Source organism: Nerophis ophidion, linkage group LG18, assembly GCF_033978795.1.
Source record: "Nerophis ophidion isolate RoL-2023_Sa linkage group LG18, RoL_Noph_v1.0, whole genome shotgun sequence".
NCBI lineage: Eukaryota > Metazoa > Chordata > Actinopteri > Syngnathiformes > Syngnathidae > Nerophis > Nerophis ophidion.
In genome coordinates, this window is record NC_084628.1 from 40,457,345 (window position 1) to 40,472,270 (window position 14,926).

Consider the following 14,926-nt stretch of genomic DNA (forward strand, 5'->3'; position numbering starts at 1 on the left):
CTTTGAACGCAGATTTCTTGCCGGGACATATGGTACAATACTAAACTAGAGTATCCCCCCCCCCCCCCCGTGCACCTGCATCCTCCATGTAGGACACATGCGGGTCGGCGGCGAACTCTGTTGCCAAGGAGACGGCGGAGAAACTCCGGGGGGGAAAAAGTTTCAGCACGATGAAAGCCCCGCCCACTGGAGAGAATATTGTTCCGGGCTGGTGCCGAGACGTCAGGCTGCTGTCAGTCCACTTTCTTCCGCTGCGGCACATTCCGTGTTTCTATATTTATTTATCGACAGAATCCCCCCCGTCAATAAATAATGAGAGCAGCCGCGACTCAGGCTGCCTTCCTGCACAAAAACAACCCCTTCGCTCCTTTTTGTCATTTTTGATGCAATTCATAATCACTGACTTTTTTTTATTAACTCTTTTGCAGAAGGTGAATAAATAAAATGCTTTTTTTTAATAAAGTGGATACAATTCAAGGTCAAGTGGGTTGCTTTATATTTAAAGTCACCATCATTGACTTCAAAGACCTGGAGGCGTGTCTCCGGTGTGGGAGGAGCAAGAAGAGCTTCAAGCGTTCATAAACATGAGTTATCGATCTGTGGAATAAATGCAGGCAGAGCCAGGTTTGATCTATTTGCACCTTTCTTGTTTTTCTTCCTGCACCCAATTCCCACTTTCCGAGTCAATGCCGCCTGGTTAGCAGCCACCGGGAGTGCACTGAGTCTGGGGGCACACCTTGCCTGGCGGGCAGCCCGGCTTCTGCAGAGAAAATCCAGTCAGATATTGTCAAAAAAATGAGTGGATTTCAGCAGCCAATGGGAAGTTTCACGTGTGCACCACTAGGTGTCAGTGTAGCGACGTGTGCCGCGGTCTCTCACCTGAGCCTGGGTGCGCGGCGCCCGCACCGGCCGGTGGTCCGGGTGGTTGGGGGTCCAGGGCCCCAGGCTCTGGTTGGAGTAGAAGTCCATGGGGTAGACCTCCTTCCAGGCGCTCTCCTGGAGAGCCACTGCTGCCTAGGAGGACACACATGCAAGAATTAGGATGACACAGATGTGTGAATTCAATCAATCAATCAAGGGCAAGGAAAACTCACACCCAGTGGGACGTCGGTGACAATGCTGACTATGAGAAACCTTGGAGAGGATGTATATGCAGTTACTGTAGGGCCGGGCGATATGGCCATTTATTAATATCTCGATATTTTTTAGCCATATTGTGATACACGATATATATCTCGATATTTTGCCGGCATAGCTCGGCGGGTAGAGTGGCCGTGCCAGCAACTTGAGGGTTGCAGGTTCGATTCCCGCTTCCGCCATCCTAGTCACTGCCGTTTGTGTCCTTGGGCAAGACACTTTACCCACCTGCTCCCAGTGCCACCCACACTGGTTTAAATGTAACTTAGATATTGGGTTTCACTATGTAAAGCACTTTGAGTCACTCGAGAAAAGCGCTATATAAATATAATTCAATTCATATTTATATAGCCCCAAATCACAAATGTCTCAAAGGACTGCACAAACCACAACAACATCCTCGGAAGAACCCACAAAAGGGCAAGGAAAACTCACACCCAGTGGGACGCCAGTGACAATGCTGACTATGAGAAACCTTGGAGAGGACCTCAGATGTGGGAAACCCCCCCCCCCCCTAGGGGGACCGAAAGCAATGGATGTCGAGCGGGTCTAACATGATACTGTGAAAGTTCAATCCATAGTGGCTCCAACACAGCCGCGAGAGTTCAGTTCAAAGCGGATCCAAGACAGCAGCGAGAGTCCCGTCCACAGGAAACCATCTCAAGCGGAGGCGGATCAGCAGCGTATAGATGTCCCCAACCGACACACAGGCGAGCGGTCCATCCTGGGTCTCGACTCTGGACAGCCAGTACTTCATCCATGGTCATCGGACCGGACCCCCTCCACAAGGGAGGGGGGGGGGGGGGGACATAGGAGAAAGAAAAGAAGCGGCAGATCAACTGGTCTAAAAAGGAGGTCTATTTAAAGGCTAGAGTATACAGATGAGTTTTAAGGTGAGACTTAACTGAGGTAGCATCTCGTAGAATTCTACTGGTTAGAATTGTGGTTTAAAGTTAAAAGTAGCAATGATTGTCACACAGACACACACACACACACACACACACACACACACACACACACACACACACACACACACACACACACACACACACACACACACACACACACACACACACACACACACACACACACACACACGAGGTGAGGCGGAGTTATTCTCTGCATTTTAATGCTATCTCTAGCATTAAAAGATTACTGCTAGACTTTTGACAAGAACAAGAAAGTTTGATCATATTACGCCTGTACTGTTTGTACCTTTTATATACAGGGACGGTATATTTGAGGGTTGCAGGTTCGATTCCCGCTTCAGCCATCCTAGTCACTGCCGTTGTGTCCTCGGGCAAGACACTTTACCCACCTGCTCCCAGTGCCACCCACACTGGTTTAAATGTAACTTAGATGTTGGGTTTCACTATATAAAGCGCTTTGAGTCACTTGAGAAAATCGCTATATAAATATAATTCACTTCACTTCACATATATACCTGTACTGGCTTCCTGTGCACTTAAGATGTGACTTTAAGGTTTTACTACTTAGGTATAAAATGGTAAAGGGTCTATCTTGCTGATTGTATTGTACCATATGTCCCGGCAAGAAATCTGCCTTCAAAGAACTCCGGCTTATTAGTGGTTCCCAGAGCCCAAAAGAAGTCTGCGGGCTATAGAGCGTTTTCTATTGGGGCTCCAGTACTCTGGAATGTTCTAGCAGTAACAGTTAGAGATGCTACCTCAGTAGAAGCGTTTAAGTCCCATCCTAAAACTCATTTGTATACTCTAGCCTTTAAATAGATTCCCTTTTTAGACCAGTTGATCTGCCGTTTCTTTTCTGTTCTGTGGCACAGGTTCGGGGGCCATGGATGAAGTGCTGGCTGTCCAGAGTCGGGACCCGGGGTGGAGCACTCGCCTGTGCATGGGTTGGGGACATCTCTGCGCTACTGACCTGTCTCGGCTCAGGATGGTCTCCTGCTGGCCCCATTATGGACTGGACTCTCACACTATTATGCTAGATCCACTATGGAATGGACTCCCCCATTATGTTAGATCCACTATGGACTGGACCCTCACACTATTATGTTAGATCCACTATGGACTGGACTCTCACTATTATGTTAGATCCACTATGGACTGGACCCTCACACTATTATGTTAAATCCACTATGGACTGGATTCTCACTATTATATTAGATCCACTATGGACTGGACTCTCACACAATTATGTTAGATCCACTATGGACTGGACTCACACACTATTATGTTAGATCCACTATGGACTGGACTCTCACTACTATGTTAGATCCACTATGGACTGGACTCTCACTATTATGTTAGATCCACTATGGACTGGACTCTCACACTATTATGTTAGATCGACTATGGACTGGACTCTCACTATTATGTTAGAGCCACTATGGACTGGACTCTCACTATTATGTTAGATCCACTATGGACTGGACTCTCACTATTATGTTAGATCCACTATGGACTGGACTCTCACTATTATGTTAGATCCACTATGGACTGGACTCTCACACTATTATGTTAGATCCACTATGGACTGGACTCTCACACTATTATGTTAGATCCACTATAGTCATTCACATTGACATCCCACTGGGTTGTGAGTTTTTCTTTGCCCTTATATGGAATCTGAACTGAGGATGTCGATGTGGCTTGTGCAGCCCTTTGAGACACTTGTGATTTGGGGTTATATAAATAAACATTGATGGATTGACCCATCCCCTTCTGAGGGGTGCAGTTTAATATTAATAATAATATATTTTATGTGTAAAAAGCACGTTCCATTGAGCATATAAATAAAAAAAAGAAGGGTTTTGAATCTTTTTTTAAAGTCTGTGGTGCCCTCAGGTGGTTAGGGAGAGCGTTCCAGGGACTGGGAGCGGCGGAGCAGAAAGCCCGGTCCCCCATTGTTCATAAACATGCAAACTCCACACAGAAAAATCCCGAGCCCGGGATTGGACTGTTTATATCAAACATGCTTCACTGATGAGAGCACCGTTTTGTCCTACAAATTTCAGCGACCTTTGAACTCATCGTAGCTTGTTTGCATGTACAACTTTCTCCGACGCCGCCACAGAAAGACGTGTTTTTATGACACTCCTCCTCGGGGACGGGGTGGCGCGCTCGGTAGACTGGCTGTGCCGGCAACCTGAGGGTTCCTGGTTCAATTCCCATCTTCTACCAACCCTAGTCATGTCTAAAGTGAAACAGTTAAAGTAGCAATGATTGTCACACACACACAACAGGTGTGGCGTAATTATTCTCTGCATTTGACCCATCACACTTGATCACCCCCTGGGAGGTGAGGGGAGCAGTGAGCAGCAGCGGTGGCCACGCCCGGGGATCGTTTTTGGTGCTCTAACCCCCAATTTCAAGCCTTGATAGTCTTTGGTATGACTGGGTTGGGGTTTGAACTCACAACCTATCCATCTCAGGGCGGACACTCTAACCACCATGTCCACCTACTCCTAGTGTTTACTGTTGACTTTTTATTTAGGGCCGGGAAGAGAATTTCAATGATCAGTAGACAGTGCGAGGAAGCAGGGCTCTAGAGGGGACATTTGACAAGATGTGTGTCCAAATCTCGACTTTTGGCCAACAGGTGGGATGCATGCAGCTGTTAATCAGCACGGCAGCAGATGTTGGAGGCCAGGCGGGCGTAGACGAAGAAAAAGAGAAGCAGCTTTTGCCTGATTTCATTCCAACGCTGAGGTTGAGAGCAGGATTATATAACTGCTCGACTAATATCCATAAATCAGCGCGAGTACAGCTCGAGTGCAAATCGGAATAAGGGAATGTGAAAAAAAAAAAAAACGGAAATGCTGATTATCGGTCCTGCTAGACACCGACCTCTATTTAATAATACAACTTTAACATTTGACAACCAAATAATAAAACAAGGTGACTCGGTAAAAAAACTGGGTATTATTTTCGACCCAACTCTCTCCTTTGAGTCACACATTAAAAGCGTTACTAAAACGGCCTTCTTTCATCTCCGTAATATCGCTAAAATTCGCTCCATTCTGTCCACTAAAGACGCCGAGATCATTATCCATGCGTTTGTTACGTCTCGTCTCGATTACTGTAACGTTTTATTTTCGGGTCTCCCCATGTCTAGCATTAAAAGATTACAGTTGGTACAAAATGCGGCTGCTAGACTTTTGACAAGAACAAGAAAGTTTGATCACATTACGCCTGTACTGGCTCACCTGCACTGGCTTCCTGTGCACTTAAGATGTGACTTTAAGGTTTGACTAATTACGTATAAAATACTACACGGTCTAGCTCCATCCTATCTTGCCGATTGTATTGTACCATATGTCCCGGCAAGAAATCTGCGTTCAAAAGACTCCGGCTTATTAGTGATTCCTAGAGCCCAAAAAAAGTCTGCGGGCTATAGAGCGTTTTCCGTTCGGGCTCCAGTACTCTGGAATGCCCTCCCGGTAACAGTTCGAGATGCTACCTCAGTAGAAGCATTTAAGTCTCACCTTAAAACTCATCTGTATACTCTAGCCTTTAAATAGACCTCCTTTTTAGACCAGTTGATCTGCCGTTTCTTTTCTTTCTCCTATGTCCCCCCCCTCCCTTGTGGAGGGGGTCCGGTCCGATAACCATGGATGAAGTGCTGGCTGTCCAGAGTCGAGACCCAGGATGGACCGCTCGTCGGGACCCAAGATGGACCGCTCGCCTGTATCGATTGGGGACATCTCTACGCTGCTGACCCGCCTCCGCTTGAGATGGTCTCCTGTGGACGGGACTCTCGCTGCTGTCTCGGATCCGCTTTGAACTGAACTCTCGCGGCTGTGTTGGAGCCACTATGGATTGAACTTTCACAGTATCATGTTAGACCCGCTCGACATCCATTGCTTTCGGTCCCCTAGAGGGGGGGGGTTGCCCACATCTGAGGTCCTCTCCAAGGTTTCTCATAGTCAGCATTGTCACTGGCGTCCCACTGGATGTGAATTCTCCCTGCCCACTGGGTGTGAGTTTTCCTTGCCCTTTTGTGGGTTCTTCCGAGGATGTTGTAGTCGTAATGATTTGTGCAGTCCTTTGAGACATTTGTGATTCGGGGCTATATAAATAAACATTGATTGATTGATTGAATGTGGGATTTGTCAAATGTCAGTGAATAAAGAACTGAAATGACCAAATGAAGGTTTGTTGTCCTAATGAATAACCTTGGAGATGCACTTTATATACCTTATGTTCCTTGAATTGCAGACGGGGCGCTAATTAATTTAAAACCTCTACCAAAGGCATGCGGTAAATTTAGGCCTGAGCTTATAAATTTAAGTGTGATGTAAGGATACCATCATGAAAAGCACATTTAATAAAAAAAAACATCAATATGGTCTTACCTTTACTTATAAATGAAGTCCATGCGCAGCTCCTTCTGATCAAACTCATCGATAACTTGTTTATAGAAGTCTTCCTTATCTTTCTTCAGTTTTAAAAGTCTCTCTGTCTTGATGGAGACTTTGCTTTATTACCTCCTGCTTCGATTGAAAGTCCAGTTTAGAAAACTGTTTTATTTTAGATATGTAATCCCCCATGTTAAAAGTGCAAGCGAGAGGAAAAAATAAACGCTTGCTGCTTGTTGTCACTTCTTCTGCAGCCGAGTTGTCGCAAGAAGGATCACTAGCGCCCTCTACCACCAGGAGGCGGGAGTCATTTAATGTGAAGTGAATTATATTTATATAGCGCTTTTCTCTAGTGACTGAAAGCGCTTTACATAGTGAAACCCAATATCTAAGTTACATTCAAACCAGTGTGGGTGGCACTGGGAGCAGGTGGGTAAAGTGTCTTGCCCAAGGACACAAGGGCAGTGACTAGGATAGCAGAAGCGGGAATCGAACCTGCAACCCTCAAGTTGCTGGCACGGCCACTCTACCAACCGAGCTAAACCGCCATGAAAAGCATCGATAACTTGTTTATAGAAGTCTTCCTTATCTTTCTTCAGTTTTAAAAGTCTCTCTGTCTTGACGGAGACTTTCCTTTATTACCTCCTGCTTCGATTGAAAGTCCAGTTTAGAAAACTGTTTTATTTTAGATATGTAATCCCCCATGTTAAAAGTGCAAGCGAGAGGAAAAAATAAACGCTTGCTGCTTGTTGTCGCAAGAAGGATCACTAGCGCCCTCTACCACCAGGAGGCGGGAGTCATTTAATGACTCATATTTGACACACGCAGCTACGGTATATTAATAAAACATAGCTGCTTACGGTTCTTTTTAGCATATTCAATTGCTTGGACCTTGAATCCTACTGAAAAGCTCTTAATCTTCTTCCCTTTATGCGATTTCAAATGATTGAAATCAGCCTCTTCCATTTTGAAAATGATGACAGGTGAAGTGTCACTCGTGACGTGACGAGTTTGACCCGGTGGAAATTCTAGGCATATGCTAATTATTTGGCGAAACAAGTTTAACCCGGCGAAAATTCTAGACATGCGCTAATAAAAATAATATTTTGCGAAACGAGTATGACCCGGCAGTAATTCTAGGCAGGCGCATACTATATACCCAGCGGCAATTCAAGGAAATACGGTACAAGCTTCTCCGGCATGCAACTACCAACGGAAGCTTGTTTTGTAGCAACGCACTTGTACCAAGTCTCTCCATTGGCTGCCTCCTTTATTCACTTTGTTGTCAGGATGAGCTAAGATGACAATCAGTCACCAGTGTCGTCCTTTCATGCCACGACCTTGGATTAACCAGCATGTGCTTCCACCGGACATACGGCGCTTGTCAACAGATAGCAACAACACCCAGTCGTACCATTCAGTGCTGATCCAGGTTGGCATACGTCGGAATGTTTTCTGGTGGTAATCTGAGAGGTCGTTAGTGCAGATTGTAAGCCATAGTTGAGGAGGGTAAGTGTCTTTTATCACCATGTGTTAATAAGTATATATAAGTTATCACACAACTCTTATGCTTAAAGGCCGTTTCTCGAGTTATTATCTATTGTGCTCAAACTGTACTTTTGTTTTCATGCAAAGGCACGCAAATGGTTATCTCGCTACAGATGTTTCTGTCTTTCTGTCAGGTCCAAACACTGATGACATATTTTAAACAGACAAGAAGCAAGGAATCATGCAGAGACAGAGTTTAATTATGCTCAATGAGAGGCGCATTGGGCTGTACACTTAGTTGCAGTTCCAACCTACACTCTAAGGTACAGCCCACGTGCTCCTCTATTTATTTGGGAGGTCCCTGGTTACATCATTGAGGCTGCTTCTGAAGGAAGGGATTGTGGGGGATTTCAGCAGCCCCAGTTAGACACAATACGTGATTATTCGGATTGGAAATGTGCTGACACTCGTGATATCGCCCTGTCTCTGCTTTGTCTGCGTCAAGGCACTCAATGTTAATACTTGGCTGTGAGCAGGCCGAGTCTGGACACAAACACTGATACGAAACAATGTCCCTTTGCACAGATAGAAAAGTACAACTTCAGCACAATTGATAATAACTATAGCAACAACCTTTACGCATAAGAGTTGTGTGATAACTTCCACATTATTATTCTAACACTTTCAGCCTGCTAACAGGCAAGGACAGACCAGGACCTCAACGAAGATAAGGTGACATGGGGTACATAGGTGTATAACTGTTTGGTTGCCAAACGTTAAGGTGGTTTTATTAAATAGTTTTGTAATTGTTTGGTTGCCAAATGTTAAGGTGGTATTATTAAATAGTTGTGTAATTGTTTGGTTGCCAAATGTTAAGGTGGTATTATTAAATAAGTGTGTAATTGTTTGGTTGCCAAATGTTAAGGTGGTATTATTAAATAGTTGTGTAATTGTTTGGTTGCCAGATGTTAAGGTGGTATTATTAAATAAGTGTGTAATTGTTTGGTTGCCAAATGTTAGGGTTGTATTATTAAATAGTTGTGTAATTGTTTGGTTGCCAGATGTTAAGGTGGTATTATAAAATAGTTGTGTAATTGTTTGGTTGCCAAATGTTAAGGTGGTATTATTAAATAGTTGTGTAATTGTTTGTTTGCCAGATGTTAAGGTGGTATTATTAAATAGTTGTGTAATTGTTTGGTTGCCAAATGTTAAGGTGGTATTATTAAATATTTGTGTAATTGTTTGGTTGCCAAATGTTAAGGTGGTATTATTAAATAGTTGTGTTGGTTGCCAAATGTTAAGGTAGTATTATTAAATAGTTGTGTAATTGTTTGGTTGCCAAATGTTAAGGTGGTATTATTAAATAGTTGTGTAATTGGTTGCCAAATGTTAAGGTGGTATTATTAAATAGGTGTGTAATTGTTTGGTTGCCAGATGTTAAGGTGGTATTATTAAATAGTTGTGTAATTGTTTGGTTGCCAAATGTTAAGGTGGTATTATTAAATAAGTGTGTAATTGTTTGGTTGCCAAATGTTAAGGTGGTATTATTAAATAGTTGTGTAATTGTTTGGTTGCCAGATGTTAAGGTGGTATTATTAAATAAGTGTGTAATTGTTTGGTTGCCAAATGTTAGGGTTGTATTATTAAATAGTTGTGTAATTGTTTGGTTGCCAGATGTTAAGGTGGTATTATAAAATAGTTGTGTAATTGTTTGGTTGCCAAATGTTAAGGTGGTATTATTAAATAGTTGTGTAATTGTTTGTTTGCCAGATGTTAAGGTGGTATTATTAAATAGTTGTGTAATTGTTTGGTTGCCAAATGTTAAGGTGGTATTATTAAATATTTGTGTAATTGTTTGGTTGCCAAATGTTAAGGTGGTATTATTAAATAGTTGTGTAATTGTTTGGTTATCACATGTTAAGGTGGTATTATTAAATAGTTGTGTTGGTTGCCAAATGTTAAGGTAGTATTATTAAATAGTTGTGTAATTGTTTGGTTGCCAAATGTTAAGGTGGTATTATTAAATAGTTGTGTAATTGGTTGCCAAATGTTAAGGTGGTATTATTAAATAGGTGTGTAATTGTTTGGTTGCCAAATGTTAAGGTGGTATTATTATTATTTGCCGTCTGATACTCCTCCTTTCCCAACTCTATGCTCTCCTCGGCTGCCTTTCCCCCGTCCGTCTCTCGCCACGGATGCAGGCTTCTTCTGCTAATCCCTGCACCGACAAGAGAGCCGAGTGTGTCTTATTGACTATAAATATAACATGAGGAGCCCTGAAAATAAATGCCCCCACCCAACCCCGCGCCTCCCGACTCACCCCCCCACCACCCCCACGGTCTTCAGTCTGCACACAGAACATTGAAAACACAGGACGGGCGAGTGCGTCCCTGGATTATGTGAAGGCTGATATTGCTGACTAATGTCTGCCAGTCCTGCTCACTAATCAGAGGGAAAGAACAACAAGCACTTCATATTCAAGACCAGTCCCCTCAGAGTTCCACAAAGGACGTCTGAATGGATGAATAGCTCACCTGACTCCAAAATAACCCAAACCTATCACAATCCCCCCTTTTTTCTGTTTTTTTTCCTATATTTTTTGTTTCTCACTGCAGCTTGCAAACAAACACTGGCTTTGAAATGGATCTTGTTGACGACCTGTCTCTCTCTCTCTCTCTCTCTGTCTGTCTGTCTGACAGCAGCAGTGGCACGCTGCAGCCAGCAGGAGGCGCCGCTCGGCCGCATGTCCGCTGGCACGCCTTGATGGCAGCGGCGGCGAGGCATCCATCTTGCTTAAGAGGTGTGGGGGGGGGCGGGCCTTTCTGAGGAGTGAGTGGGTCATTTACCTCGTAGGGAGACAGCAGGGGTTTGGAGAAGGCCGAGCCCCAATCGATTGACAGGCGAGGACACGCAATCTGGACCCATCTGTGTGAGGAGGGGAAGTTTATTAACAACTGTGAACTCACCTCGTAGTTAACAATCAGACAACAACAGAGATGTTTCATTTTAGGTCCACGTACTTACCCTGTTTCCATATGAGTTGGGAAATTGTGTTCGATGTAAATATAAACGGAATACAAAGATTTGCAAATCATTTTCAACCCATATTCAGTTGAATATTTGATGTTCAAACTCATAAACTTGATTTTTTTTTTGCAAATAATAATTAACTTAGAATTTCATGGCTGCAACACGTGCCAAAGTAGTTGGGAAAGGGCATGTTCACCACTGTGTTGCATCACCTTTTCTTTTAACAACACTCCATAAACGTTTGGGAACTGAGGAAACTAATTGTTGAAGCTTTGAAAGTGGAATTTTTTCCCTTTCTTGTTTTATGTAGAGCTTCAGTCCTTCAACAGTCCGGGGTCTCCGCTGTCGTATTTTACGCTTCATAATGCGCCACACATTTTCCATGGGAGACAGGCCTGGACTGTAGGCGGGCCAGGAAAGTACCCACACTCTTTTTTTAAGACGCCACGCTGTTGTAACACGTGCTGAATTTGGCTTGGCATTGTCTTGCTGAAATAATCAGGGGCGTCCATGAAAAAGACGGCGCTTTGATGGCAGCATATGTTGTTCCAAAACCTGTATTTACCTTCTTTCCCATTCTTGTTTTATGTAGAGCTTCAGTCGTTCAACAGTCGTATTTTACGCTTCATAATGCGCCACACATTTTCCACGGGAGACAGGTCTGGACTGCAGGCGGGCCAGGAAAGTACCCGCACTCTTTGACTACGAAGCTACGCTGTTGTAACACGTGGCTTGGCTTTGTCTTGATGAAATAAGCAGGGGCGTCCATGATAACGTTGCTTGGATGACAACATATGTTGCTCCAAAACCTGTATGTACCTTTCAGCATTAATGGTGCCTTCACAGATGTGTAAGTTACCCATGCCTTGGGCACTAATGCACCCCCATACCATCACACATGCTGGCTTTTGAACTTTGCGCCTATTTCTTGTTTTGGAAAGTCTTGACAAGCCAAATGTTCTTGTTCAATTGGCAGATAATTTTGCTTTGTTAAAAATAAAATACCCCTATTTTTTTTCTTGTTTTGGAAAGTCTTGACAAGCCAAATTTATTTGTCCTGTTGGCAGATAATTTGGCCTTTTTCAAATAAAGTACCCCTATTTTTTTTTTTTTCTTGTTTTGGAAAGTCTTGACAAGCCAAATGTTCTTGTTCTATTGGCAGATATTTTTGCTTATTTCTAATAAAATACCCCTAATTTTTGTATTTTTTTTCTTGTTTTGGAAAGTCTTGACAAACCAAATGTTCTTGTTCTATTCAGATCATTTTGCTTATTTCCAATTAAATACCCCTTATTTTTGTATTTTATTTTCTCGTTTTTAAACACTGACGTTTTGCAGTGTGCTTGTCCCTCCCCAAAAAATAAAATGCCACTTGAAGAGGAAAGAAGTTTTATCACTTGAATGCCAAAGCTGGTGCTGTCAAATGACCCATCAGTACATTCCCATTTTTTTTCTGGCTTGAGCAAAGTTTCTCTGCTTCAGAATTGATTGCACTTTACTGTCTGGGCTCTGCTCTCCGGCACAGAAAAACACAACATGCCCTTTTCTCATTTGCAAATTCCCTTTTTTCCTCTAAACGTTTTTCTGCTCAAGAGTCGGAATGTACTGTATATCGTTAAGAATGTAGCTGTCAGGACTATGAGATGGATTGGTTTTGCTGCTTCGACGCAGAGGGATTACAGGACGAGCCAGGCGTGAATTCAGGTACATGATGATATTAATACACTAAATACAAAAATAATCAAAACAAAGGGCGCTCACAGGGAGGTATATTACTGGACTACAAAATACAAACAGGAAACAAAAACAATTGCACGGTGGCATGAATGAACTATGAACATAAACAGCAAGATGGCATGACTGTAAACAACTAAAACAAAACACTTACTGTGACAAAAAAAAAAAAAGCAGGAGGCAAGAATAGCAAGGTGATCGTGGGCATGGAGAATGAGTAGTATATGTTTTTATTTTTGTTTATAGTTTTTATTCTTATTGTAATATTTCTCTATTTTGTTTCCATTTAAACCCCCATTATTCACTTTTATTTAAATTGATCTCAACTCTGTACACTGCTGCTGGAATTTTAATTTTCCTGAAGGAACTCTCCTGAAGGAATCAATAAAGTACTATCTATCTATCTATCTATCTATCTATCTATCTATCTATCTATCTATCTATCTATTTATCTATCTATCTATCTATCTATCTATCTATCTATGTAGGCAATGCAATAGCAAGCATGAAGGCAAAAAGCAAATAGTTCCCAGGACGAGGACATAAACAAAATGGTATAAATAGCAGCTGTGGTGATTAGAAACAGGTGTGGGACTGAGGGCTGGGCGTCACTTGGAGACCAGGTGGAAACTAGTGGGTTACTATGGAAACAAAACAAAACCAGGAAGTGTAAAACGGGAAACGAGAGTCCAAAAACAAAACAAACATGATCAAACTTAAAACTGAATTACAGGCATGACAGTAGCGATACAATTTCCTTATAGATACCGGTATTTATCGGTACTGTTCGTACAGAACCCAAAACCAGTGGAGTTGTCACGTTGTGTAAACGGCAAATAAAAACAAAACACAAACATTTGCAAATCCTTTTCAACTAATATTCGATTGAATCAACTGCAAAGACAAGATATGTCATGTTCACACTGAGAAAATGTGTTATTTTTTGGCAAATATTAGCTCATTTGGAATTTGATGGCTGCGATGCGTTTCAAAAAAAGCTGGCACAAGTGGCAAAAAAGAGTGAGAAAGTCGAGGAATGCTCGTCAAAGACTTATTCGGAACGTGCCACAGGTGAACAGGCTAATTGGGAAGAGGTGGGTGCCATGATTGGGTTTAAAAGCAGCTTCCAGGAAATGCTCGGTCGTTCACAAACGAGGACGGGGCGAGGGTCACCACTTTGTCAACAAATGCCTGAGCAAACTGTTCAAGAACATTTCATTGCAAGGAATGTAGGGATTTCACCACCGACGTGGTTCAGAGAATCTGGAGAAATCACTGCATGTAAGCGGTGATATCACAAGCCAGGGATTTGATCCCTGAATCAAAAAGCGACATCGGTGTGCGAAGGATATCACCACATGGGCCCAGGAACACTTCAGAAAACCACTGTCAGTAACTACAATTCAATCAATCAATCAATGTTTATTTATATAGCCCCAAATCACAAATGTCTCAAAGGACTGCACGAATCATTACGACTACAACATCCTCGGAAGAACCCACAAAAGGGCAAGGAAAACTCACACCCAGTGGGCAGGGAGAATTCACATCCAGTGGGACGCCAGTGACAATGCTGACTATGAGAAACCTTGGAGAGGACCTCAGATGTGGGCAACCCCCCCCCCCTCTAGGGGACCGAAAGCAATGGATGTCGAGCGGGTCTAACATGATACTGTGAAAGTTCAATCCATAGTGGCTCCAACACAGCCGCGAGAGTTCGGTTCAAAGCGGATCCAAGACAGCAGCGAGAGTCCCGTCCACAGGAAACCATCTCAAGCGGAGGCGGATCAGCAGCGTAGAGATGTCCCCAACCGATACAGGCGAGCGGTCCATCCTGGGTCCCGACAAGCGGTCCATCCTGGGTCTCGACTCTGGACAGCCAGTTCTTCATCCATGGTCATCGGACCGGACCCCCTCCACAAGGGAGGGGGGGACATAGGAGAAAGAAAAGAAGCGGCAGATCAACTGGTCTAAAAAGGAGGTCTATTTAAAGGCTAGAGTATACAGATGAGTTTTAAGGTGAGACTTAAATGCTTCTACTGAGGTAGCATCTCGAACTGTTACCGGGAGGGCATTCCAGAGTACTGAAGCCCGAACGGAAAACGCTCTATAGCCCGCAGACTTTTTTTGGGCTCTAGGAATCACTAATAAGCCGGAGTCTTTTGAAGGCAGATTTCTTGCCGGGACATATGGTACAAT

At 43.3% G+C, this 14,926-nt stretch overlaps 1 protein-coding gene across 2 annotated transcripts in view; it reads right to left on the bottom strand.

Annotated features, from left to right (window-relative positions):
* Positions 1-389: 389 nt before the first annotated feature.
* Positions 390-14,926, bottom strand: part of dph1 (diphthamide biosynthesis 1) — a 195,006-nt gene continuing 180,469 nt past the window's right edge. For both annotated transcript variants that reach the window (XM_061878121.1, XM_061878122.1), the window contains exons 10-12: positions 10,810-10,888; positions 880-1,014; positions 390-760 (exon numbers count right to left, since the gene is read on the bottom strand). In XM_061878121.1, the coding sequence (XP_061734105.1) occupies positions 698-760; positions 880-1,014; positions 10,810-10,888 (277 nt within the window). In that variant the 3' untranslated portion in view covers positions 390-697. The remainder of the gene's footprint in view (positions 761-879; positions 1,015-10,809; positions 10,889-14,926) is intronic.